The sequence below is a fragment of the Juglans microcarpa x Juglans regia genome, chromosome 6D (genome assembly GCF_004785595.1).
Source record: "Juglans microcarpa x Juglans regia isolate MS1-56 chromosome 6D, Jm3101_v1.0, whole genome shotgun sequence".
Classification (NCBI taxonomy): domain Eukaryota; kingdom Viridiplantae; phylum Streptophyta; class Magnoliopsida; order Fagales; family Juglandaceae; genus Juglans; species Juglans microcarpa x Juglans regia.
Window position 1 is genome coordinate 31576632 of NC_054604.1, and position 21563 is coordinate 31598194.

The 21563-nt window shown below is 31.6% G+C and overlaps 2 protein-coding genes across 3 annotated transcripts; one reads left to right on the forward strand and one right to left on the reverse strand.

Annotated features, from left to right (window-relative positions):
• The first annotated feature begins 10169 nt into the window (after nucleotides 1–10169).
• LOC121235899 (remorin-like) lies at nucleotides 10170–14138 on the forward strand. 2 transcript variants are annotated; one of them, XM_041132330.1, is made up of 5 exons: nucleotides 10170–10528; nucleotides 11560–11652; nucleotides 11733–11820; nucleotides 12381–12462; nucleotides 13628–14138. In XM_041132330.1, exons 1-5 carry the CDS (start codon nucleotides 10381–10383, stop codon nucleotides 13826–13828), a joined length of 612 nt encoding a protein of 203 aa, XP_040988264.1. In that variant the 5' UTR covers nucleotides 10170–10380; the 3' UTR covers nucleotides 13829–14138. The 2 variants fall into 2 exon arrangements, with proteins under 2 accessions (XP_040988264.1, XP_040988265.1); XM_041132331.1 differs by having other exon boundaries at nucleotides 10178–10528; nucleotides 11602–11652.
• A 2271-nt stretch (nucleotides 14139–16409) lies between these two features.
• Nucleotides 16410–18874, reverse strand: LOC121235293 (remorin-like). Its single transcript, XM_041131626.1, has 5 exons — nucleotides 18248–18874; nucleotides 18110–18160; nucleotides 17925–18012; nucleotides 16889–16970; nucleotides 16410–16814 (listed from the first exon to the last, which is right to left on the reverse strand). The coding sequence occupies exons 1-5, from the start codon at nucleotides 18615–18617 to the stop codon at nucleotides 16614–16616; spliced, it is 792 nt and encodes a 263-aa protein (XP_040987560.1). The 5' UTR covers nucleotides 18618–18874; the 3' UTR covers nucleotides 16410–16613.
• Nucleotides 18875–21563: the final 2689 nt, after the last annotated feature.

Consider the following 21563-nt stretch of genomic DNA (forward strand, 5'->3'; position numbering starts at 1 on the left):
TTTCTTTCTTGTTCTTAACTATTGCTATCCAAAAACATTTGCTAAAATTTAGATTTTTTTTTTTTTTATGCATTAAGTTTCTTCTTATGATCAATTTTTTTTTAAATAATTAATTCATCCAATTAGACAAACGTGCTTTGCACGTTACTCAGTCCTAATATTAAAAAAAAAAAAAAAAAAAAATCATTTTTAAGTAAGGAAGAGAAGGGATAAGTAGTACGTACAGACGTTGTTCCGAATGTTTTCATATAAAAACATGCAAGTTGCGCTTCCAGTCTGGGTGTCGGAAAAGTTGTTTGTCACTTTGTGTATACGCGGTCACACTGCATTTGTAGACTATGGACAGGTGTGACGTAGAATCTGTTCCGTCTCTTTTTTCTTCGACCTTATTCTTTTAGCGGGTTGTCTTGAGATGGTATATAAAAGAAAGTTGCAGTTACTTGTCTCTCTTTTTCAACGAAATGTCTGGATATATATTAATGTAAATTTACAAAAGATCTCTAGCCTTTTAATTAGAAATTCTTATCAATAAATTACGGACCAAAACATGTTTGGATAAAGTAGTTTTGAAGACATGATCATGAACATGCCTCGAAGTTGCCAAACAAATTAATATTATTATGAAGATTTTCCAAAAAGAGATGAAGGTTTTAAGGAAAATGATTTTACGCCGTAACTTTCAAGAAAGGAATCTGAAAGTAAGCTGAGTTTGTTTTTATAGTTGTGATGAAATGGATTGAAATTAAAATTAAAAAATTAAATAAAATATTATTATAATATAATTTTTATTTTAGAATTTTAAAAAATTGAATTATTTATTTTATTTTATATAAAAATTTAAAAAAATTGTAATGATTAAATTAAATAAATTAAAAAGTGTTATAAAAACAAATTGCAGTTTCCTTTATTTGTTTATTTATATAGAGCAGCCAGCTTCATTTAAATGGATGGGTCACGTTTACAGTGGGCTAGCTTTCACTACAGCGCCTTCGTGCATGGGGGACATGTGCTGTTGTGTTTGTTTTCATTTTCAATACCACGTACGAGTAATTTTCGATACGGTGTTAGGATGTGAAGGCCATGCATACTGATACTGCCTTTAAAAAAAATGAAATTTATTATTAAAAAATATTTTTTTTTACGTAGATCTTATTTATTATTTTTTCTAATAAATGTACGGAATTTGTATACTATAAGATTGTAAATAATTTTTTTTTTAAATATTTTCATGTATTTCATTCACAAATATCACATAAATATAAATAATTTTTATTTTCATATTTTAAAATTTTTCATATAATCATTACACTTTTTTCAAACTTTCAAATAAAATATTAAAAACAATACAACTTTTTCAAATTTTAAAATTAAAATAATATTACAAATTTATATTCGAATAATATATTACTTTATATTTTTTAATTTTTTTTAAAATCTAATAAAACATCTTAACTCAAATTATTTTATTAATATTTTATTGAGACATTAACAATAATAAACAGTACAAGAATTTTTGTTGCATGAGTGTATCCGTGGATTCCAAGTTTTTTCTCTCGTGATTCATTTTGCTTTTTAATTCTCATAAACTTATAAAAGATAATTGGAGAACTCGGTCTGATCAATTTGGGCCTGATTTCTTTTTAAAAAGGAGAAAAGAAAAAAAAAATCAAGAAAGGACGAAGTTAGAGATCAAACTCGAGAGAGATGGACAATAATGTTTCACCTTAACTCAAAAAAGTTATATGAATGTAGGGAATTGAGAATAGTAAAGGGAATGATTTGTCACATCAGTGATCATGATATCATGTGAGCATATAGGAAGGTTACATAAAAATCTTACATCACATATTTCTATTTAATTAACATATAATTTATTTTTTTCTTCTATATTAATACTTAAATTTGTATGTTTAAATAGAAAAACAAAAATAATAAATCACATATTAATTTTTATATAAAAGTGTTTGATGTAAGGTTTCCTTATATCGTTTATCGAATATTATATATTATAATGATAATGTTTTATGACTGTTATATCAGTGATTATAAATTATATAATATTTACGAATTAAATCCCAAAATTTCATTTTCATTTGTGTGGAGATATGTATTATCTTGAAAATGGAAAAAAAAAAAAACTAAACCAACTGAAGGATCCTTCCCACTATGAAATTCTAACAACCATCTTGTGATTTCTATCAAAGAGATTTTTCCAAATTTGTTATTGGAATATGTCAATTGTGCAATAGAATAAGCGCATCGATTTTGGAATCGATGTATCTTGACTACTCTCCATACTTCAAGATCTTTTAGCAAAAATCTAGTATATCTTGCTACTCCTTCTGATTCTCAATTGTTTGATTTATGAGGTTAGTTTATACTGTTAATAACATTTGAGGAGTCTCCTTCTATGATTATTTTTTTGATCTGTCTTGTGCATGCTTCTTGTACTTCTATGTAAGTTACCATTGACTCACCTTGATTAGATTAGGGTTAGTACTCCATATGAATCTGGTGACTACAAACTAAATTTCTCCCCTTTTTGATCTACAAACTGCTATTGATATACTTCCTTCATTTCTTACTGCAACATCAAATGTGATTGAAAAAATGTCTTTTGATTTTGGTGGATTCCTTATGGATTTGTATTATGCACCTTTCCACTCTCATGCTTTGTAATGTTCATAATACATATCTAAGGTTTTTTTGACAAAATGTTCTACTGCTAGGTTGCTATCATTGTGAATTTTCTAGTTTCTAATGAACCAAATGTTATCCATTGTCAAAACAATAAAAATTTGGAACTGGTGAGCTTCTTTGTCCGAGAGATTGAGCTTGGTGGTGGGGTTTAGGATAGTTTCAATCTAGTTCTTAATACCTAAAGGTCTGAAGGATGATATATCCAGTGGCCAAGGTGATTATCTCCATAGGATTCTTGTGAATGAACAATTTAGAATCAAGTGTGCAGTGGTTTCTTCCTCCAACTGACAAATTAGACAAGGTTTTTGGTCTTCAGAAAGTGTAATATAGTTATTAAGAAGAGTCTCAGTAGGCAAAATATCATTTAGCATTTTCCATAAAATAGCTTAAGGTGATTGTTTCCATAGGCAAAATATGTTGTTTTTCTTTTCATGTGTGATGTTGTTTTTCTTTTCATGTCTTGCATTTTCAATACCACATACGAGTAATCTAAGATAATGAGTAATCTAAAATAATGTGTTAGGATGTGCAGGTCCTGTATATTGCCTTTAAAAAATGAAATTTATTATCAAAATAATAATTTTTTTTTATGTGGATATTAGATTTACTATTTTTTTATAGGAAATGCGCAGAGTTTGCATATCCTAAGACTATAAATAATTTTTTTTAAATATTTTCATATATTTCATTCACAAATATTACTCAAATACAAACAAATTTAAATTTCAAATTTTTAAAATTTTTCAAATAAAATATAAAAACAATACAACTTTCTCAAATTTCAAAACTAAAATAATATTAAAATTTTATATTTAAATAATATTTTGATTTTAGAATATTTTTTTCAACTTTTTCTCTCTTATTTTCTAAAATTCAATAAAACATTTTAAATCAAATTATTTTATTAATATTCACAAACTATTTCACCATTATTCATAAATATTTTAAAATATTTTAAGTGTCTAGCTAAACAGCACTTAATATAATCACAAGAAAATCTATTGAGACATTAACAATAATAAACAGTACAAGAATTTTTGTTGTATGATTGTATCCGTGGATTCCAAGTTTTTTCTCTCGTGATTCATTTTGCTTTTTAATTCTCATAAACTTTTAAAAGATAATTGAAGAACTCGGCCTGATCAGTTTGGGCCTGATTTAAAAAAAAAAAGAAAAAAAAAGAAAAAGAAAAAAGGGGTACCAAGTTAGAGTTCAAACTCGAGAGAGATGGACAATCATGTTTCACCATAACTCAAAAACTATGAATATAGGGAATTGAGAATATTAAAGAGAATGATTTGTCACCTGATCAGTGATCATGATATCGTGTCAGCATATAGGAAGATTACGTAAAAATCTTACGTCATATATTTCTATTTAATTAACATATAATTTATTTTTTTCTTCAATATTAATATTTAAATTGGTGTGTTTAAATAGAAAAATAAAAATAATAAATCACATATTAATATTTATATAAAAGTGTTTGGTGTAAGGTTTCCTTATATCATTTCTAGAATATTATACCAGTGATTATAAATTATGAATGTTATATCAGTGATTATAAATTATATAATATTTATGAATTAAATCCCAAAATTTCATTTTCATATGTGAGAAGGTATGTATTCTCTTGAAAATGGAAAAAAAAAAAAAACAAAACAAACTGAAATGATCATTTCTACTATGAAATTCTAACAAGTATCTTGGGATTTTTATCAGAGTGATTTTTCCAAATTTGTTATTGGAATATGTCCATGCGCAATGGAATGCGTGTGTTGATTTTGTGATCGATATATTTTGACTGCTCTCCATTCTTCAAGATCTTTTAGCAAAAATTTGGTATCTCTTGCTACTTTTTCTGATTTCCAGTTGTTTGCTTTAAGTGGTTGGTTTATATTGTTAATAGCATTTGAGCAGTCTCCTTCTGTGATATTTTTTTTATCTGTCTTGTGCATGCATCTTGTACTCCTATGTAAGGTGTCATTACCTCACCTTGATTAGGGTAAATACTCCATATGAATCTAATGATTACAAACTGAATTTCTCCCCTTTTTGATATGCAAACTGTTACTGATGTGTTTATTTTCTTTCTTACTGCAACATTAAATGTGATTGAAAAGTGTCCTTTGATTTTGGTGGATTCCTTATGGAGTTGTATTCTACAGCTTTCCACTCCCATGCTTTGCAATGTTCCTAATACATGTCTAAGGTTTTTTTTCACAAAATGTTCTACTGTTAGGCTGCTATCATTGTGAATTTTCTGATTTCTAATGAACCAAATGTCATCCATTGCCAAAACAACAAAAATCTGGAACTGGTGAGCTTCTTTGTCCGAGAGATTGAGCTTGGTGGTGGAGTTTAGGATAGGTTCAATCCAGTTCTTAATACCTAGAGGTTTGAAGGATGATATATCCAGTGATCAAGGTGATTGTCTCTATAGGATTCTTGTGAATGAATAATTTAGAATCAAGTGTTCAGTGGTTTCTTTGTCCAACTGACAAGTTGGACAAATTTTTTGGTCTTTAAGAAGTGTAATACAATTACTAAGAAGAGTCTTAGTAGGCGAAATATTAGTTAACACTTTCCGTAGAAATAACTTAAGGTGACAGTTTCCATAGGCAAAATATGTTTGTTTTTACAACAGGAAGAGGTGCTATCTATGTATGGACATCTTTCCAAAGGTTTTCATTTTTTTATCTTGTGATGTTGCTGTCTGAAGTCATGGTTGTGTTGCAGCTGCAATATATATATATATATATATATATATATATATATATATATCAGAAAATAGAGCTCCTATCTTTGTCATCACTGTTTTTCTACATAGCACTAATCCTAATGTGGGAGAAGCTACAACAGCCCTTCTTGCCATTCAAGAAACTCAAAACAAAAGCCTGAAAAAGATCTACATCCAAGAAGATTCCAAGCAAGTAGTGCAAGTAACTACCAATACAAAGCATCCATCCGACTGGACAATGCAATCCATCATCAAAGACATCAAACATCTACTCAACAGTTTTGATGAGTGGCAAATGGTGAAAATACATCGATCTAAAAATTGATGTGCATATAACATTTCGCAATAAGCTACTTCCAATAATCTCTATGGAATCATACCCTCTATTAGTATTCTACAATGTTTGTTAAGTTTCCACAGTGGGTAGGACCCTCCCTCATTAACTGTTTGATTTCCAAATTTTACTCTCTCAAAGATTCAGTTTGTATTTTTCTATTTGAATGAATCTTGCTTAGGAAAAAAATTGTTGTTTTCCTTTTCATGTGTGTCGTTGTTTTTCTTTTCATGTCTTTCATTTTCAATACCACATACGAGTAATTTTAGATATTGTGTTAGGAAGTGCAGGCCCTGCATATTGTCTTTAAAAAAAATGATATTTATTATTAAAAAAATATTTTTTTTTTATGTTGATCTTAGATTTACTATTTGTTTTATAGGAAATGTGCAGAGTTTGCATATCCTAACTGCAAATAATATTTTTTTTAGATATTCTCATATATTTCATTTACAAATATCACTCAAATACAAATAATTTTTAATTTCAAGTTTTTAAATTTTTTCAAACAAAATATAAAAAACAATATAACTTTCTCAAATTTTAAAACTAAAATAATATTAACAATTTATATTCAAATAATATTTTAATTTATTATATATATTTTTAATTTTTTCTCCTTTATTTTCTAAAATTTAATAAAATATTTTAACTCAAATTATTTTATTAATATTCACAAACTATTTCACCATTATTTATAGATATTTTTAAATATTTTAAGTGTCTAAACCACCCTTAATATAATCACAAGAAAATCTATTTAGATATTAATTATCATTAGATAATAAAGAAATATATAACAAATAATTATTTAATAGTGATAAATATGTCACATCTTAATTAATAAGATAATAATATAGTATATTAAATTTTTCATAATAAACAGTACAAGAATTTTTGTCGTATCCGTGGATTCCAAGTTTTTTTCTCTCGTGATTCATTTTGCTTTTTAATTCTCATAAACTTATTAAGGATAACTGGAGAACTCGGCCTGATCAATTTGGGCCTGATTTCTTTTTAAAAATAAAAAAATAAAAAAAATAAAAAAAACAAAGAAAGGACAAAGTTAGAGTTCAAACTCGAGAGAAATAGACATGTTTTCACCTTAAAAAAGAATCTGCTCATCATTATTATACTATATATTATACATAATTTTTTAATCTTTTAATTTTTTTCTTTTATAAAATGTGTGATGGATTGATGATGAGTAAAAAAAAAATTAATTAATTTAAGAAAAATAAAGCTAAACAAATTTTTAAAAAATAAAAAAAATATAATATATAGTGGGAGTAGATAATGAGTACAAAAACTCTCCACCTTAACTCAAAAAGTTAATACGAAGGAGGGAATTGAGAATAGTAAAGAGAATAATTTGTCGGTCATCATGATATCATGCGAGTACATAGGAAGATTACTTAAAAATCTTAAATCACATATTTCTATTTAGTTAATATATAATTTATTTATTTTTCTATATTAATGTTTAAATTTTTGTTTAAATAGAAAAATAAAAATAATAAATCACATATTAATATCTATATAAAAATGTTTGATGTAAGGTTTCCTTATATCGTTCTCCGAATATTATATATTTATATAATGATGATGTTTTATAAATTAAATCCCAAAATTTCATTTTCATCTCATGTATGAAGATATGCATTTTCTTCAAAATGAAAAAAAAAAAAACAAACAAAAAACAAACAAACTGAAGGTGAAAAATAGAAAGAATATATATTCTGTAAAGCACGTCATTGTAACAATTTATGAGTACAACTCACTCAAAGAGGCCACTTGGTAGATGTAATAATCAGCCGTTCACACATTCATGACGTGTATATATAGACACATACAAGAAGCCAAACCATGCATGTGCATACCCGATGCGAGGACAGTGATGTCAATGCTCCATAATAATCATGCCCACCATTCAAAATCCCATGTAATAAATTTCATATATATTTAATAATAAATTTTAATTTTTTTAAAAAAATAAAATGCACAAAATTTATATATTTTAAAACTGCTTATTTTTTTTTTTTTAGATATGTTATTTGTCCGAAACTATCTTGAGAAAACGTAACTGTCATCTTTCTCTTTAAATAATTAAAGAGCCTTCAGAAAGACGTGCGAATTTTCCAAACTAGACAGAGCAGGAGAAGGATTGGACATTTTCTTTTGAATAACATGACAATTTCCCATTCAAATTCCTGCATATTGTATCTTTATTTACTTGCATTTCAAACAACTCATGATTTCTAATTTACAGCTGTCTTTTAGGTATTAAATCCCCATTTTTTTTTCTTTTCAGATTTTTAATATCAACCGGATAACTAACCCAATTATATTATATTATATTATATTATATTACATTTAGTAAGCAAAAGGAGGGAGGACGTTGTACTTTGCATGACTCATCATTGCTGCTGAATCATAAAATATATAGAGATAGAGTTAATTATTAAATATTTTTTAGATTTTCATCTTTTATTTTAAAGAAACTTATCCACTAGTTACACGTGTGATTTTAAATTTAATGGAAAACGTGTCAAAATATGCATGAAATTATGTAAGACGTCTTGTTTGTATAATTTTTGTTGTGTTAGCACCAATTCTAAAAAAATAAAAAACAAAAAAATATATTAAGAAAATAAAATAAAAACAAAATAGAGAAACCTAGGCACCTCCTCCTTCCCTCTCTCTTATAAAAAATTAAGAGTTTTAGATCTGATTTTCGTCAAAAGGGAAGGAGGCCTTGACTTCCTCCTCCTCCTCCTCTTCCTCCTCCTCCTCCTCCTCCTCCTCCTCCCTCCTCCTCCCTCCTCTCCTTCCTCCATTCACCTATCTTGTCTATAAAGATTTCTTTTGCAGGTTGAAAATTGTTTGACGAAAAGTGATAATTTTGCAAAAAATCACCGTGCGTGGTTCTCACGCGTCGCACACATCTACGTGTGGTCCTCAGGCGCCAGATTTTCTAGTAGCTCTTCTAGACACACGCTCCAAATCACCGAATTCGCCACCACCAGACATTTCAGATATGACATTTGTGGCTGAAAAGAGACAAGTGTGTTGTTTTCACAAGCTGTCACAGATCCCGAAGTCTATCGGAGTTGGTCCAACCTGTAATCCGTCATTTTTCTCATCTATCTTATTACCTTATTTTTTTTTGTTTCCTTATTGTTAATTAAAATAAAATAAAAAAAGTTCGTCTCTTGAATGTTTTTCTGTAGAGGTAGAGTCTTTTTTTTCTATGAAATGTAAGGTTGAGTCTTTATTTAGGTAGAAAGTATTGTTTTTTGGAGTTTGTCTGTAGAGAGTATCAACAATAGTGAAGTCCAGACCAGACACAAAAGGTAATAGTGTGCTTGTGGAGCTCTAAATGTATTATTTTAGTTTATGATATCATGTTTGATATAGTGACATCTCAAAATATATCTGATTATAGATATAAATTTATTTGATGCATGAATTATAACAATTTGCTTTAAAAAAAAGGAAATAAAAGCAAGATAGCGTCAGTTCTCTCGCCCACGGATACTTATTGCACCCAGAGAAGGTGGATACATCCTTCTCCTTTCTACGTGCGGAGGGGGGGATTCATGGGATATACTCATTTAAAAAAAAAAAAAAAAAAAATTATATTCAATTTGTTTTAGTTTTAAAGGAATCTTGACATGGTAAAACTAGTACACGTATAAACGATTTGAAGGAGCTTTACATGACATCAATTAAGAACATGCGAAGCAAATTTCATTAAAGTTGTAGGAGGACAACTAAAATTATAGACACTTCTACGTGATTTTTACGACAGACTCGCATGAAAAATGTTCATAAAGATTAAAATTACATAGATTTTTACATCATATGTTATTTATATGATATAATTTAATTTAAAAAATAAATTTTAAATTTTAAATATTATAAATTAAATTATGTCATATAAATAAAATATATATAGTACAAAGGCATGTGAATAACTTTGCTCGTTTATGTGATTGTGAACATAAAACTTTCTTAAAATCTTACTAATTTTAAAAGAATAATATTAGATACAGTTATAGATTGTATAAATACCGCGTACTCATTTTGAAAAGAGAAGAGTTCACTATTAAAAGAATTAATTTTTTTATATAAATTTTATATTTATTATTTTTTTAAATATATGATATTTTTATTTTTTATAACTATATTTAGTATTATTCTTTTAAGAAAAATGGCCGGATTTGTATTCAGCTAATGTACTGGAGAATAAATTTGTGGAAATTCGAAAATCGAAGGATGCTTGTAATAAATTTTTTATGTAAAGAAAATAAGAAAATAAAAAGAGGAAAGTCCTATCAAAAAAGGGCAAAAAATTAAGAAGGAACGGATAACCTAATTTTCAATTAACCGCTATTTTGTCGTGACACTACTCCTATATCTACCAACCACCGCAACCACCTCCTAGGTGTACTCTGAAGCAGCATTTGGAAGAGTTGCTTCCTCAGTTTTCTCTAATCTTGTCGGAGTTTCTGCAAATTTGTGTGGTTGTTCTTGTGCAGCTTCTTTCACTACGACTGTAGCTTTTTGAGGGGTCTGAATCGTGGCTAAATTAAAGGAGTACGTCATGGGAGAGGAGGGGAGCCAGAAAGTTGATGCACCCCGGAAAGAAAATGACAGAGGAGGAGAAGAACAGGAAGCTCCAAACGACGTTGCTGAAGGGAAGGCTGTGATGCCACCTCCTGACCAGAAGATTGCTTCTCCTGTTAAAGAAAGTAAGTGATCTCTCTCTCTCTCTCTCTGTTTGGCTACTGAGAAAACTCAGCGAATAAAAATGGAAGTCTTTATCGAAATTTGTGTTGTATTCTGAGTTGGGTGGAGGTTTTTGGTGTTCTCTGGGTCCCTGTTAGTATAAAAATATAGGATTTTGAGCTTCAAGTTTCTTTGCAACCAGGAACACTACTGTTTGTTGTCAGTTCTTATTTGCATAGTTAATTTATAAAAAATAGATTCTTTGGTTATTGAGCAATTAGTCCCTTGAATTTCTTTTTCCTTCTTATTAACAAATTTTCAATAAATCTCTACCATTACAACTTGCCACCCTTTTTTTTTTGGGTAAAATGAAGGCATTTTGAGGTCTCTTAAGTCCTAATCATGTGTTGTATGAGTTTGATGAAGGAAACGCCATTACAAAAAAAAAAAAAAAAACTACTCATACAGCTTAATAATTTAATGAGACTCTAGCAATTGCGCATGGTTGTTGGTCATATCCTAGATTTTCCTTTGGTTGATTCGGCTCCCAAAGGTGAGTTGCTTTTGAGGGTTGCCTTTATTTGAGGGTGCTTTTAGTTGTTGGGGATTTCCGTTGTCTTGTTTGTTTTTTGCCCCGCTGGGGTGGGGGATTGTAAAGCTTTAAGACAAATCATAATTGCTTTTAAAGAAAATGGGTTGACAGTCTATTTCTAGTTTAGACACGTTAATCCACTTTTAGTGAGGATTAACATGAACATGGGTGAAATTTCTATTCTGTAAATATGTTAGCTTGATCACCAAGTCTTGTTGGGACTTAAACACAATCCATTCAGCTTTTATTACATCACCAGTCTATGATTGAACAGTTGGGACGCATAAAAATCGAGATTGTACAAGCCACTTAACCAGTGCCACATAAATTTTGCTGTAATTGACACAGTTTGCAGCTGAACCTTAGCAGCCATTTCATTTCCATTCTTTATATTTAAACAAAAAATTACAATCAGTGGATGATACCGTTTAATGATTCACGTTTCCTCCAATTTATGACCAATTCCACCTTTTTCTGATTTTGTTGAAACTTTCATCATGTCAGAGGTTGCAGAACCTACTGCTGAGAAAATTTCAGGGGGTTTAGTCAACAGAGGTAAATGCCTGAACTTTGTTTTTGTGCATTACATGATATATAGTACGAGAGATAGGTGACTGTTTAATATGTTTTCTCAGATGATGTGCTTGCAAAGATTGCAAATGAGAAAAGGTTGGCTTTAATTAAGGCATGGGAAGAAAGCGAAAAAACAAAAGCAGAGAACAAGTAAGGCTATCTCAAATTTTCTATATCATTTTACCCTCCTGTAGTATTCTCATTCATTTCCAAAATTGACTGAAGGAGTTAAAAAAATTTGTTCTATACTTCTATCAATTGAGATCAGTTTGGCAAAAGCAGTGGCACTGAGTCAAATGCTCTTCAGGTCTCCAAAAATTTGATTAAAAATTTGATGATTTACAACTACTCATTTTAGTTTTGAATATTTGTATCTTTCTTGTTGAATTTCCTATATACTCTTCATTAGAATCTGATCATGTTCTGTATTGGTTGATTTGACTTCAAAATATAACCTGTGTAGGTACACTTGACAGATTTAGCCGTTCCAGATTTTTGTATTACATTCTAAGTTGCTAGCCATGACCATATCTCGTTATCCTTTCTGAACATAAGAAAATTTACATAGTCCAAGTTGATCCCAGAATTAAACGAATTGATTCCGGAAGTCAAAACCTGAAATTTAGTTTCATATATTCTCAATTTCTTTCTCTATGATGAGCTTCTTCTCTCCCTGTTTAAAGTGACCCTGCATTGCAACTGTCTGACAGGGCATATAAAAATCTATCTGCCATTGGATCATGGGAAAACACCAACAAAGCTTCAGTAGAGGCACAACTCAAGAAGATTGAGGTAGTTAACTGTGTTGTGTTGCCTGCATACATCATTGCTGTCTGTTGCACCCTAATTTGATTCAAAACCACTGATCAGTCAGATTAGGACAATAATAATTCCTTTTTCGTCTCTTACAGGTTTTTTTTGTTACATTAGCACAGTGAAAAACTAGGAGATTGTTATTTTTTTTTTCTATGATCTGGTAATATAGATTAGACATCCATTGAGTTGGCAAGATATCTCGGCAAAGTACCCACCCGTTTTCTGTTCCCTATTCACCTAATAATTGTGGGAAACCATTTTATTTGACAATGTAATTCTCTTTTGCTAGGACTACAATCATCTCAAGTGAGCCAGCTCATCTGAGACTAGATTAAAATGATTTTATATTGTGCTCATACAAAGGGCATTATCTGAACCTCGTAATTATTTGATAGATGGATGCAGGAAGAGTACAAAAAGTCTATTGATAATGCTAATACCCTGCTCAGCCCAAAAACTTAAACCTACACCAAGAACTGAATATCAAACATATCAAGACAAACAGTCTGCACAAACTAAACAAATGCCTTGACAAACCAAGCGTGTCAAAACCAAGACACTTTGCCCAAGCTGCACCATGGATCCTATTTCTTTGCTATTCCTCGATGAGAGACTAAATATTCTCATGCATACTGATATAAATCTCTCTATCACATGTAAGCTTCTACTACATCAATTTGACTCCAGGAGTCTTTTATGAATCCAGGAGTGTCATGCGTCTCTGAAAACTACCTCCATTTGTGTTAACACCATGACTCTTGTCTGAGTAAAAATTGAACCCTTAGTTTTGATATCCAAGGGCCTATTCATATACATCTTGGGATGTGAATAAACTAAAGTACAAGCCTTTGGGCTGGGGATCAAGCATTTATATCAATTTATCAATTTAATCCTTGCCCTTAAATTTATAATTCCATGTCTTATATAACTATCTGGAAAAGCAAACTTGTTTGGAGTGTTGTTGTGTGAAAATAAAATGAATATATTTCAGACCTTTTGCATTTGTCATTGTCGTGCTCAAATTTGATGGTACGGTATGTTAGAGAGCCATTACAACACTTTCAGCTAATAATTGGAAAATTTTGGTGCGTGACATGAAGATACTTGATTGAAAAGGGATTGACAAACCTCTTCTTAACAGGAAAAATTCGATCAAAAGAAGGCAAAATATGCTGAGAAAAAGAAAAACAAAGTGGCTGAGGTCCACAGGGCTGCTGAAGAAAAGAGGGCGGCAGTTGAAGCCACCCGAAGGAGAGAATTTATCAAGGTAGAGGAGACAGCTACAAAGTTCCGCACTACCGGATACGTACCTAAGAAGTTACTTTCTTGCTTCAGCTACTAAGATTATCACGCAAAGAACTCAGAACAAAGATTGAAGAGAAGTTCATCGGAATTGACTTTGCCCATTTTCTTCTATGTCTTGGTTTGTCATTTGTATTATCTGCTAATTTAAAGTTTGTCTCTTAAGTGTTCTTTGGTATGTACGTGTGAAACGAAACTTCTAATTGTGAGAACCGAAGTAATTCCAGCGGAAAACATTATGTTCGCCATGAAAAAAGGATATGTGTAGTCTTTTTAAGAGTCATTAATATATGTCTTTTGAAAAATGGTTTTCTTGTCGATTGCTATAAAAAGAACTCTTTCAACTTTCACCTCTAATTAGCACTAAGGAAGTTGTAAAATTACTTATAATTGGATGTTGTCACGACAGAAATTTAAATTCCATCTCAAAGTTGTATTAAAACATCAATTTCAGAAAATCAACAAATATTTACAGTAAGGGTCGGGAGGAAGGGATCCCTCCACCTATATCCCCTCCAACAAGCTGAGCTGTGGCTTCCAACAACTGAGGTCGAGAGGGGAGATGAGGTGTGGGTGAGGGGGAGATTTCCCCTCGATCGCTGCCTCACTGCGAGGATGTGGCTGTGAGATCCTCGCAGTGAGTCTGCTGTGACTTCACTCGATTCTGCCTGGTGGAGTGTACTCTTTTCAGCTTAAGAAGCCGAGAACCTCATGTGTCTTCATTTTCAGCTTTTATTTTATATTATTTTCTTGCAGCATCATGAAAACTAATTCGAGAAAATTGTTGGGGGGTGAGAATCTATGCGTATATTAATCGTGAAAGCTCCACAAAGTGATAAAACTAAGCAGTGATGAGAGTTTGCATGGCCGCAGATTAGGAAATAATAAATAGTTTGCCAAATTAGAAATGTTCCACCCTGTCCCAAAACTCAAAAGTGGCTCCTTTCCTTTCAGTTTCTTTTCCCTTTTTGATACATAATACATAAAAAGAACCCAATATGGGATGTGGCTGTTGAAAACTAAACCTATATTTTATTGCTGAAACTGATGAGTTACTTTCAGTCAGAGTTTGAAGGGGCAACAATTATCCAAGTTTTTATTGAGAAAGTTATGGCCAATTAAGAAATTGTGAAAACCTATAATTTATGAGAATGCCTCTGAATAGAAAATCAATCGAAGGAAAACTACTGTTGTTTTTAGTAAGAATGTCCCTGAAGCTAATCAGATGGAAATAATATTATTTTGGGGTGTGGAGAGGGTACAACAATATGAAAAATATCTCGAGTTGCCTCCAGTTGTAGGAAGATCAAAGACTCTTGCTTTCTCTAACATTAAGCACAAAGTGTGGCAAAAGCTGCAATGTTGGAAGGAGCAGATTTTATCACAAGGGGGAAAAGAAATCCTTATCAAGGCTATAGCCCTTTCTATTCCTATGTATTCTATGAATTGCTTCTTGCTACCCGGGGGACTATGCTCAGAACTTGAAGCTTTGATGGCAAGGTTCTGGTGGGGCCAGAAGAAGGATGAGAGGAAAATACATTGGGTCAGCTGGGACAAAATGTGTGAATCAAAATTTAGGGTTGAATTGGGTTTTAGAGATCTTAAAACTTTCAATTTGGCACTACTAGACAAACAAGCATGAAGGATCCTGCAAGTAGAAGGCTCTTTGTTGCAAAGGGTGTATAAAGCTAAATATTTCCCAAAAAGTAATCTGTTTGAGGCTGGTTTGGGAAATAACCCCTCCTATGCTTGGAGGGGGATATGGGAAGCTAAGAAGTGGCTAAAAGCTGACTGTAGATGGAGGATAGGTGATGGGAAAACTGTTAAAATTTGAAAGGATCACTGGATACCTGGACATGAAACTCTGTGTACTGAATCAATAGAGGTGAGGGAAGATGAGACAGTGGACCAATTGCTGAATTGTCAAACCAGGTGGTGGGATGTTGAAAAGATCAGAGCTCTATTCAATCCAAAGATAGCAGAGGACATATTGAGGGTTGTGGTCTGCCCAGGTGCTCAAGCTGATAAATGGATCTGGTTTCCAGAAAAAAGTGGCTCCTTTAGTGTTTAGAGGACATTGAACTCTTGGCAATGTTTAAAGGACTTCAAATTTGTGCAAACATGGGAATTTAGAGATTGATCTTGGAGAGTGATAGCCTGCTAATGATAAATGAAGTTAACGCAAGTGAGGCTTCTTTCTCTTTATTAGGAAATCTGGTTAGGGAAGTGAAGATGCTCAAGGCTCTATTTGAGGTATGCTTGGTTCAGCACGTGGATAGGACAGGGAATGAGGTGGCACACAAGCTAGATCGGAATGTTGAAAATTTAGATATGTGGTGAGAAAATTTACCTAAGTTTGTAACTCAAGCTGTATGGCTTGATAAAAACTTGTAATGTTTCCTTTTGATAAATGAAAGTGTTTTTATGTATAGAAATTGTGAAAACCAAAAAGTGTCTTTTTAACCAGCGTGTGGTTGTGTAAAACGTCCAAGGACTTGAATAGCATAGATGTCATTAATTTAGACTCTAGAATTTTCTTTTGAATTTTTATGGCCATTCCCCTTCCATTTTCTTCTTTCTTTGTGTGTTTTGTCTCAATTTTACGGATGAGAACACAGAGGTAAAGGGAGCATGGTCATACCCCAGTGCCATGAACTGAATTATAAACCTGAATGCTTCTATAAACCTTGACTCCCAACTCAATACATGACCACAGATCCAACTGCGCCTGGCTTTAGATAGGAGCACAGCTTTGTTAAGAAATCAAACCACACAAGAAAAGGGTAGAAGGAAAAATGGGCAGTATTTTTTCTTTTTTCTTTCTTTCAATATTTGTCACAAAAATTCAAGCAACTGAAGCTTCGAAGCAGCTTCTTGGGTTTATGGCCAGTTGCACGGAATCTCTCAGCCATCTGCTCTAGCTTGATAAATTCTTCTTTTTGTGAGGCTTCAACCAGAGCCCTCTTCTCTTCTTTTGCCCTCTCGATTTCAGCTATTTTGTTCTTTAATTCCGCCGCATATTTTTCCTGTCAAATATGCCGGAGCTGATTTTTCAAACACTTCTTATCATGATTTTAGAGATCCAAGATGAGCTTATTACCTGAATCTTTGTAATTTCCGCCTCCGCAGCTGCTTTCTTACTGTGCGCCCATGACTCGAGAGTCGACAGCTTTTTACTTGCCCTGTTCAACAATTACAATTTGGTAAAATGATACGTCAATGAATCTACTTAGTTTGGTTTTTGTATCATGCAGGTTAAATATGCTAACTTTAAAACCAGATTGAAACTCTTCAATACTCAAAGTTTGGATGTAGAGAAAGAGTCTTCCAAGTTCAAAGAATTGTAAAATCACATGCATCCGGTTTATGCAGTAATGTTAATGTATTTAACGTTTCCCAACAGTTTTGTGGCAAGTTTCCTGATCTATTCTGGAATATGAAAAAAGCATTGAAATTTTAGAATTAAACAGAATGTATTTCCCAATTTCAGTGACCCTTTTAAAAATCCGTCCCACTGGTGAAATGTCCCTACGAAAAGAAGCCGTGAACAAAAGTTGCTTCAGAAACTTCGTGTATGGCCACCTACTCACACCATTCAAGATGGGCTCCAATTTCTATGGAGTTTTTATTTCTTTGTTCTTCATTAACTTCTGCTCACATAAAGGTCATCCAGTACGGGCTATCGTCTGGTTCACTGCAGATTGGCTTGTCCCATATCACGTAGTCACGGGTGAATCTGGTAATTCTAGCATTTTTCACTTGGACTCCAAAAGTTTTGGGAGATGAAAGTCTCATGCATGCTTTTGAATGAAAGAAGGAAAAAAAAGAGTGAGGAATCCTTTTTCCAGACTCGACTCTCCAGTTGTTTCCTTTTTCCCATTTTTTTGAAACTATCTGCGTCAGTTTCAGGCTCACAAATTTTCGGCATTCCTTTTTACTTTTCATCAAACGAGTGATATCTTTCTTCTGGAAATCCCGAGGGGACCGACTCTTGAAATTTGTGGTTCTAAATTAAGCAAATGAACATAGGACATGTACAGAAACAAAGGGTGCCCCCCAGAAACAACAATAATCCGCACTGTATTTTCGACCTGAAACCGCATTGTATTAGAACATGACAAGAGAACTCCTCTTACCTGTTCTCTGTCTTTTTCTTTTCGCTTTGTTCCCATGCCTTGGATAAAGCCACTCTCTTCTCTAAGTTAATTTGTGCAAGCGCAACACCTAAAATATTATCAGTGATAGAAAGTTGACAATCTTCCCAATCATCATACGCTGCATAAGAGCATAAACTTCAAGATAATTGCCATTGATCAATTACCTCTGTCAGTCGAACCCATCGAACTTGTATGAGCAATAGCATCTGCAGCTCCTACAAAATGAAAGATCCTTTAACCAAATATCAATAAACGTCCAAAGATACACACAAACACAAACATAACGTCCGATTGATTGATACCATATTGAGTTTCTTCATGTCCATTCCCACCATCAGACGAATGTTTTGTTTTGTAATCACTATCACCTGCCATGGCAGGTTGTGGGAAATCTGGCTGCTTCCCCCTTTCTAAAGGAATCAAATTCTGAGTTTCTTCATGTCCAGTTCCCTCGCTAGGTGGAGCTTTTGGTATGAAATCTCCATCACCCTGGAATGGTTCTCCATTAATGGCAGGAAGTTGGCGAGCAAGCTGCTGGCTATTTTCTTTACCGATATGATCTTTAGCTTCTTCAACTGCATTCCATCTACCGGTGGGCGGAAATATTGGTACGTAATTACCTCCAATAACTCCTATATCTGCGAAGTTTTTCTTGTCTCTAGGTCGTGCCATAATATATCTTCTTTGAATGTGATTAACAATGGAGTCAATTAGGAATTAAAAGTTTGGCTTGTGTTCTATTCTCCTTGGAGGTTCCTTTGAGACCTTTGTTATAATGGAGTTCATCATCACAGAAACAAGGAAGAAAACTTCAGGAAAATAAATATCAAACTACCTTATAAGAAAGCAGTTCGATATTTTTGTCCCTTATTTTCCTCTCTTTTTTCTGTGATCTTTACAAATTAGACAAAAACCTGGAAAGGAATAAGAATAGTGCAGAAAGTAACGTATATATTAGTATACCAGTGAAAACTGATATTCCAGGAAAACCTACGATTAATCTCAGACTCTCAATATCTGAGTGGTGGCGGATGGTTGCAAATCCGACAGTTAAGGCACTCATTTTCCTAAACATTCCAAAAGCTGGACGTTCATGGTGATTCTAATTTCTTTCACATCATTTTATGTCTACTTTTGGTAAATATTATTGTAGGATGCAGCCAAACATGACCACCTTTGAAAATCAGCCAGCTCAAACTTTATTAAGCACGGTATACTTATTATAATATGGAAAATGATTAACTCACAATATTTTATACAACACATTGTATAATAATATATTAAATAAAAGATATTTTTATAAAATTATGTTATTTTTATAAGATATTTTATAAAAATATTCTTCATTTAACATATTATTATACAATATATTATACAAAATGTTGTGAGTATATCACTCTTATAATATTGGCGTCCATGACAATGTTATTAATCTTTAACTAGGGTACGTATATTTAGACGACGTGATATTTTACTGTAAACAACTATTAAAGACATAAAAAAATTATACAAAATAAATCTATAAATTGATGTAGTTTTATGAAATTTATTAAATCTATTTTATAATAAAAATAACTTTACAATATGATGTATTATATTAAATTACATTAATTTATAAATTTATTTTTATATAATATTTTGTGGCTAAATATCTTGCTTCAGTATATCTTATATATAATAAGCGGCTATAAGCAGGCAGGAGCCGTATAATTTTTATTCCAATTTTACCCCTATTTTTATATTCTTTTTACGGTTATATCCTTCGTATAATTTTTATTCCAATTTTACCCCTATTTTTATATTCTTTTTACGGTTATATCCTTCAATTTATATATCTTCCGAATTTGTCCTTGTTTTTAAATTTGTTTTCCCATTTTTGTCCTCATTTTTTTATACATTTACTATCTCTGTCCTTCGTTCTTCTCATAAGCAAATAGCTGTTTGTTTATTACTTTTACCATTTTTACCCTTGCTTTTACATTTATTTCTCTTCCGTATCCCTACTATATATTTCTGCTTTACTGAATTTACGGTCTCCAAATTTTTTTTTTGCTCATCTTTTCCACATCTTTCTGGAATTCTTCCTCACTATCCACGTCTTTCTACTTTTCCACCGCTTCACAATATTCATCTTACTACATTTTAATAATATATTTTACATTTTTTCTTTGTCTTATCTAACACTTTTCTGGTATTTTTGGACGAATTTTTGTTCTCCCGGTTTCTGGATTTTTTTCCTCTTTGTGTTTATCGGATTCTAGATTTCTCTACCATGTTTCCCACCGCCTCACCGCTTGCTTTTTTGTTATCTTCATCAGATTTTGAATTAATTTATATTTCTTTACAGTCTTCGATTTCCTTTACACCGCTTTCACCGCCTATGCCACAGTATAAAAACAATTGTGTTGTTTCAATTTTTACGGATATTTGCAATCTCATAAAATCACAAATCTAACTGCTGCTTTTTGAGTTCTATATTTCATCCACTCTACTGTTTCATCTGTGAATTTCAGAATATATTAGGTATGTTCTTATTTGCTTTCATGTTAAATTAAATACGCTTCTGTTAATAGAATTGTTAGACAATTATGGCTTTGATATTTCTGAATTTATTGCTTCCAGTAGTTTCCATGCATTCATAGATATGCATCTTAGAAAAAAAAATTTCAGTTGGAAAAAATAAATCAACAGATGCACATGGTAGTTGGAGTTGTGCAGAGAAATAAATTGAAAAAAATATTACTAACAAAGATGTTCTTACGTAAGAACAAACCTGTTCTAACCAAATGTAACCAACAGAAATTAACATCTATTCATTCATGTACAGATTCACAATTGATGAAAAAACAAATAAAGGAAAATCGAACATGTGAACTTAGATGAAAAAACAAACAAACCAATATCAAACATGTGAAGATCTGTTCAAATTTATAGAAAAATAAACATGCCAGATTATATACAAGACATATTGGTCAAACAAAATAAAAGAACTTGGAAAAAAATACTTCATTAACAGAAAAACATAAAGCTAACAAAAATAACTGTCTACATGTTTTGATGGAATATAGACCTCTCTGTGGTTCCATACTTAAACTTAAATGCGAACTTTCCGAAGTTTATATGGAATAGTACATGGACATGCATATAAACAAAAACAAAAAACCCATGTGAAAAAAAAAACAAAATGTAATAACAAGTGTAAATAGATATGAAACATATCTATGTACAAGTGTGCCTAGATAAGTCTAAAACACACCTACTTTCTACATGAGCCTCAAAAAACAAGGATTTATTTACACATCTCATAAACAAAAACAAAAAACCCAATTGAAAAAAGAAGAAGAAGGTAATAACAAGTGTAAATAGATCTGGAACATATCTATGTACAAGTGTGCGTAGATAAGTCTAAAACACACCTACTTTCTACGTGAGCCTGAAAAAACATGGATTTATTTACACATCTCAAATATTTGCTTCCAGATAACAACAACTCTAATAAATAAATGTATACGTTCTGAGATGTTTGAAGAGTTGTTTGTTCTACATAGATCTAAAAATTTTTAACTTCTGCAGACATCTCTGAATCCATATCGCAGATAATAACAAGTGTAATAATAA

Coding starts and splice junctions, on each gene's coding strand:
- LOC121235899 (XM_041132330.1), top strand. CDS start 10,381: ATGGGAGAGGAGGGGAGCCAGAAAGTTGATGCACCCCGGAAAGAAAAT. Junction 10,529..11,559: donor TGCTTCTCCTGTTAAAGAAA/GTAAGTGATCTC, acceptor ATTTATGACCAA/TTCCACCTTTTTCTGATTTT. Junction 11,821..12,380: donor AAAACAAAAGCAGAGAACAA/GTAAGGCTATCT, acceptor ACTGTCTGACAG/GGCATATAAAAATCTATCTG.
- LOC121235293 (XM_041131626.1), bottom strand. CDS start 18,617: ATGGCACGACCTAGAGACAAGAAAAACTTCGCAGATATAGGAGTTATT. Junction 18,013..18,109: donor GATGGGTTCGACTGACAGAG/GTAATTGATCAA, acceptor ATAATATTTTAG/GTGTTGCGCTTGCACAAATT. Junction 16,971..17,924: donor AAGAAAAAGACAGAGAACAG/GTAAGAGGAGTT, acceptor ATTGTTGAACAG/GGCAAGTAAAAAGCTGTCGA.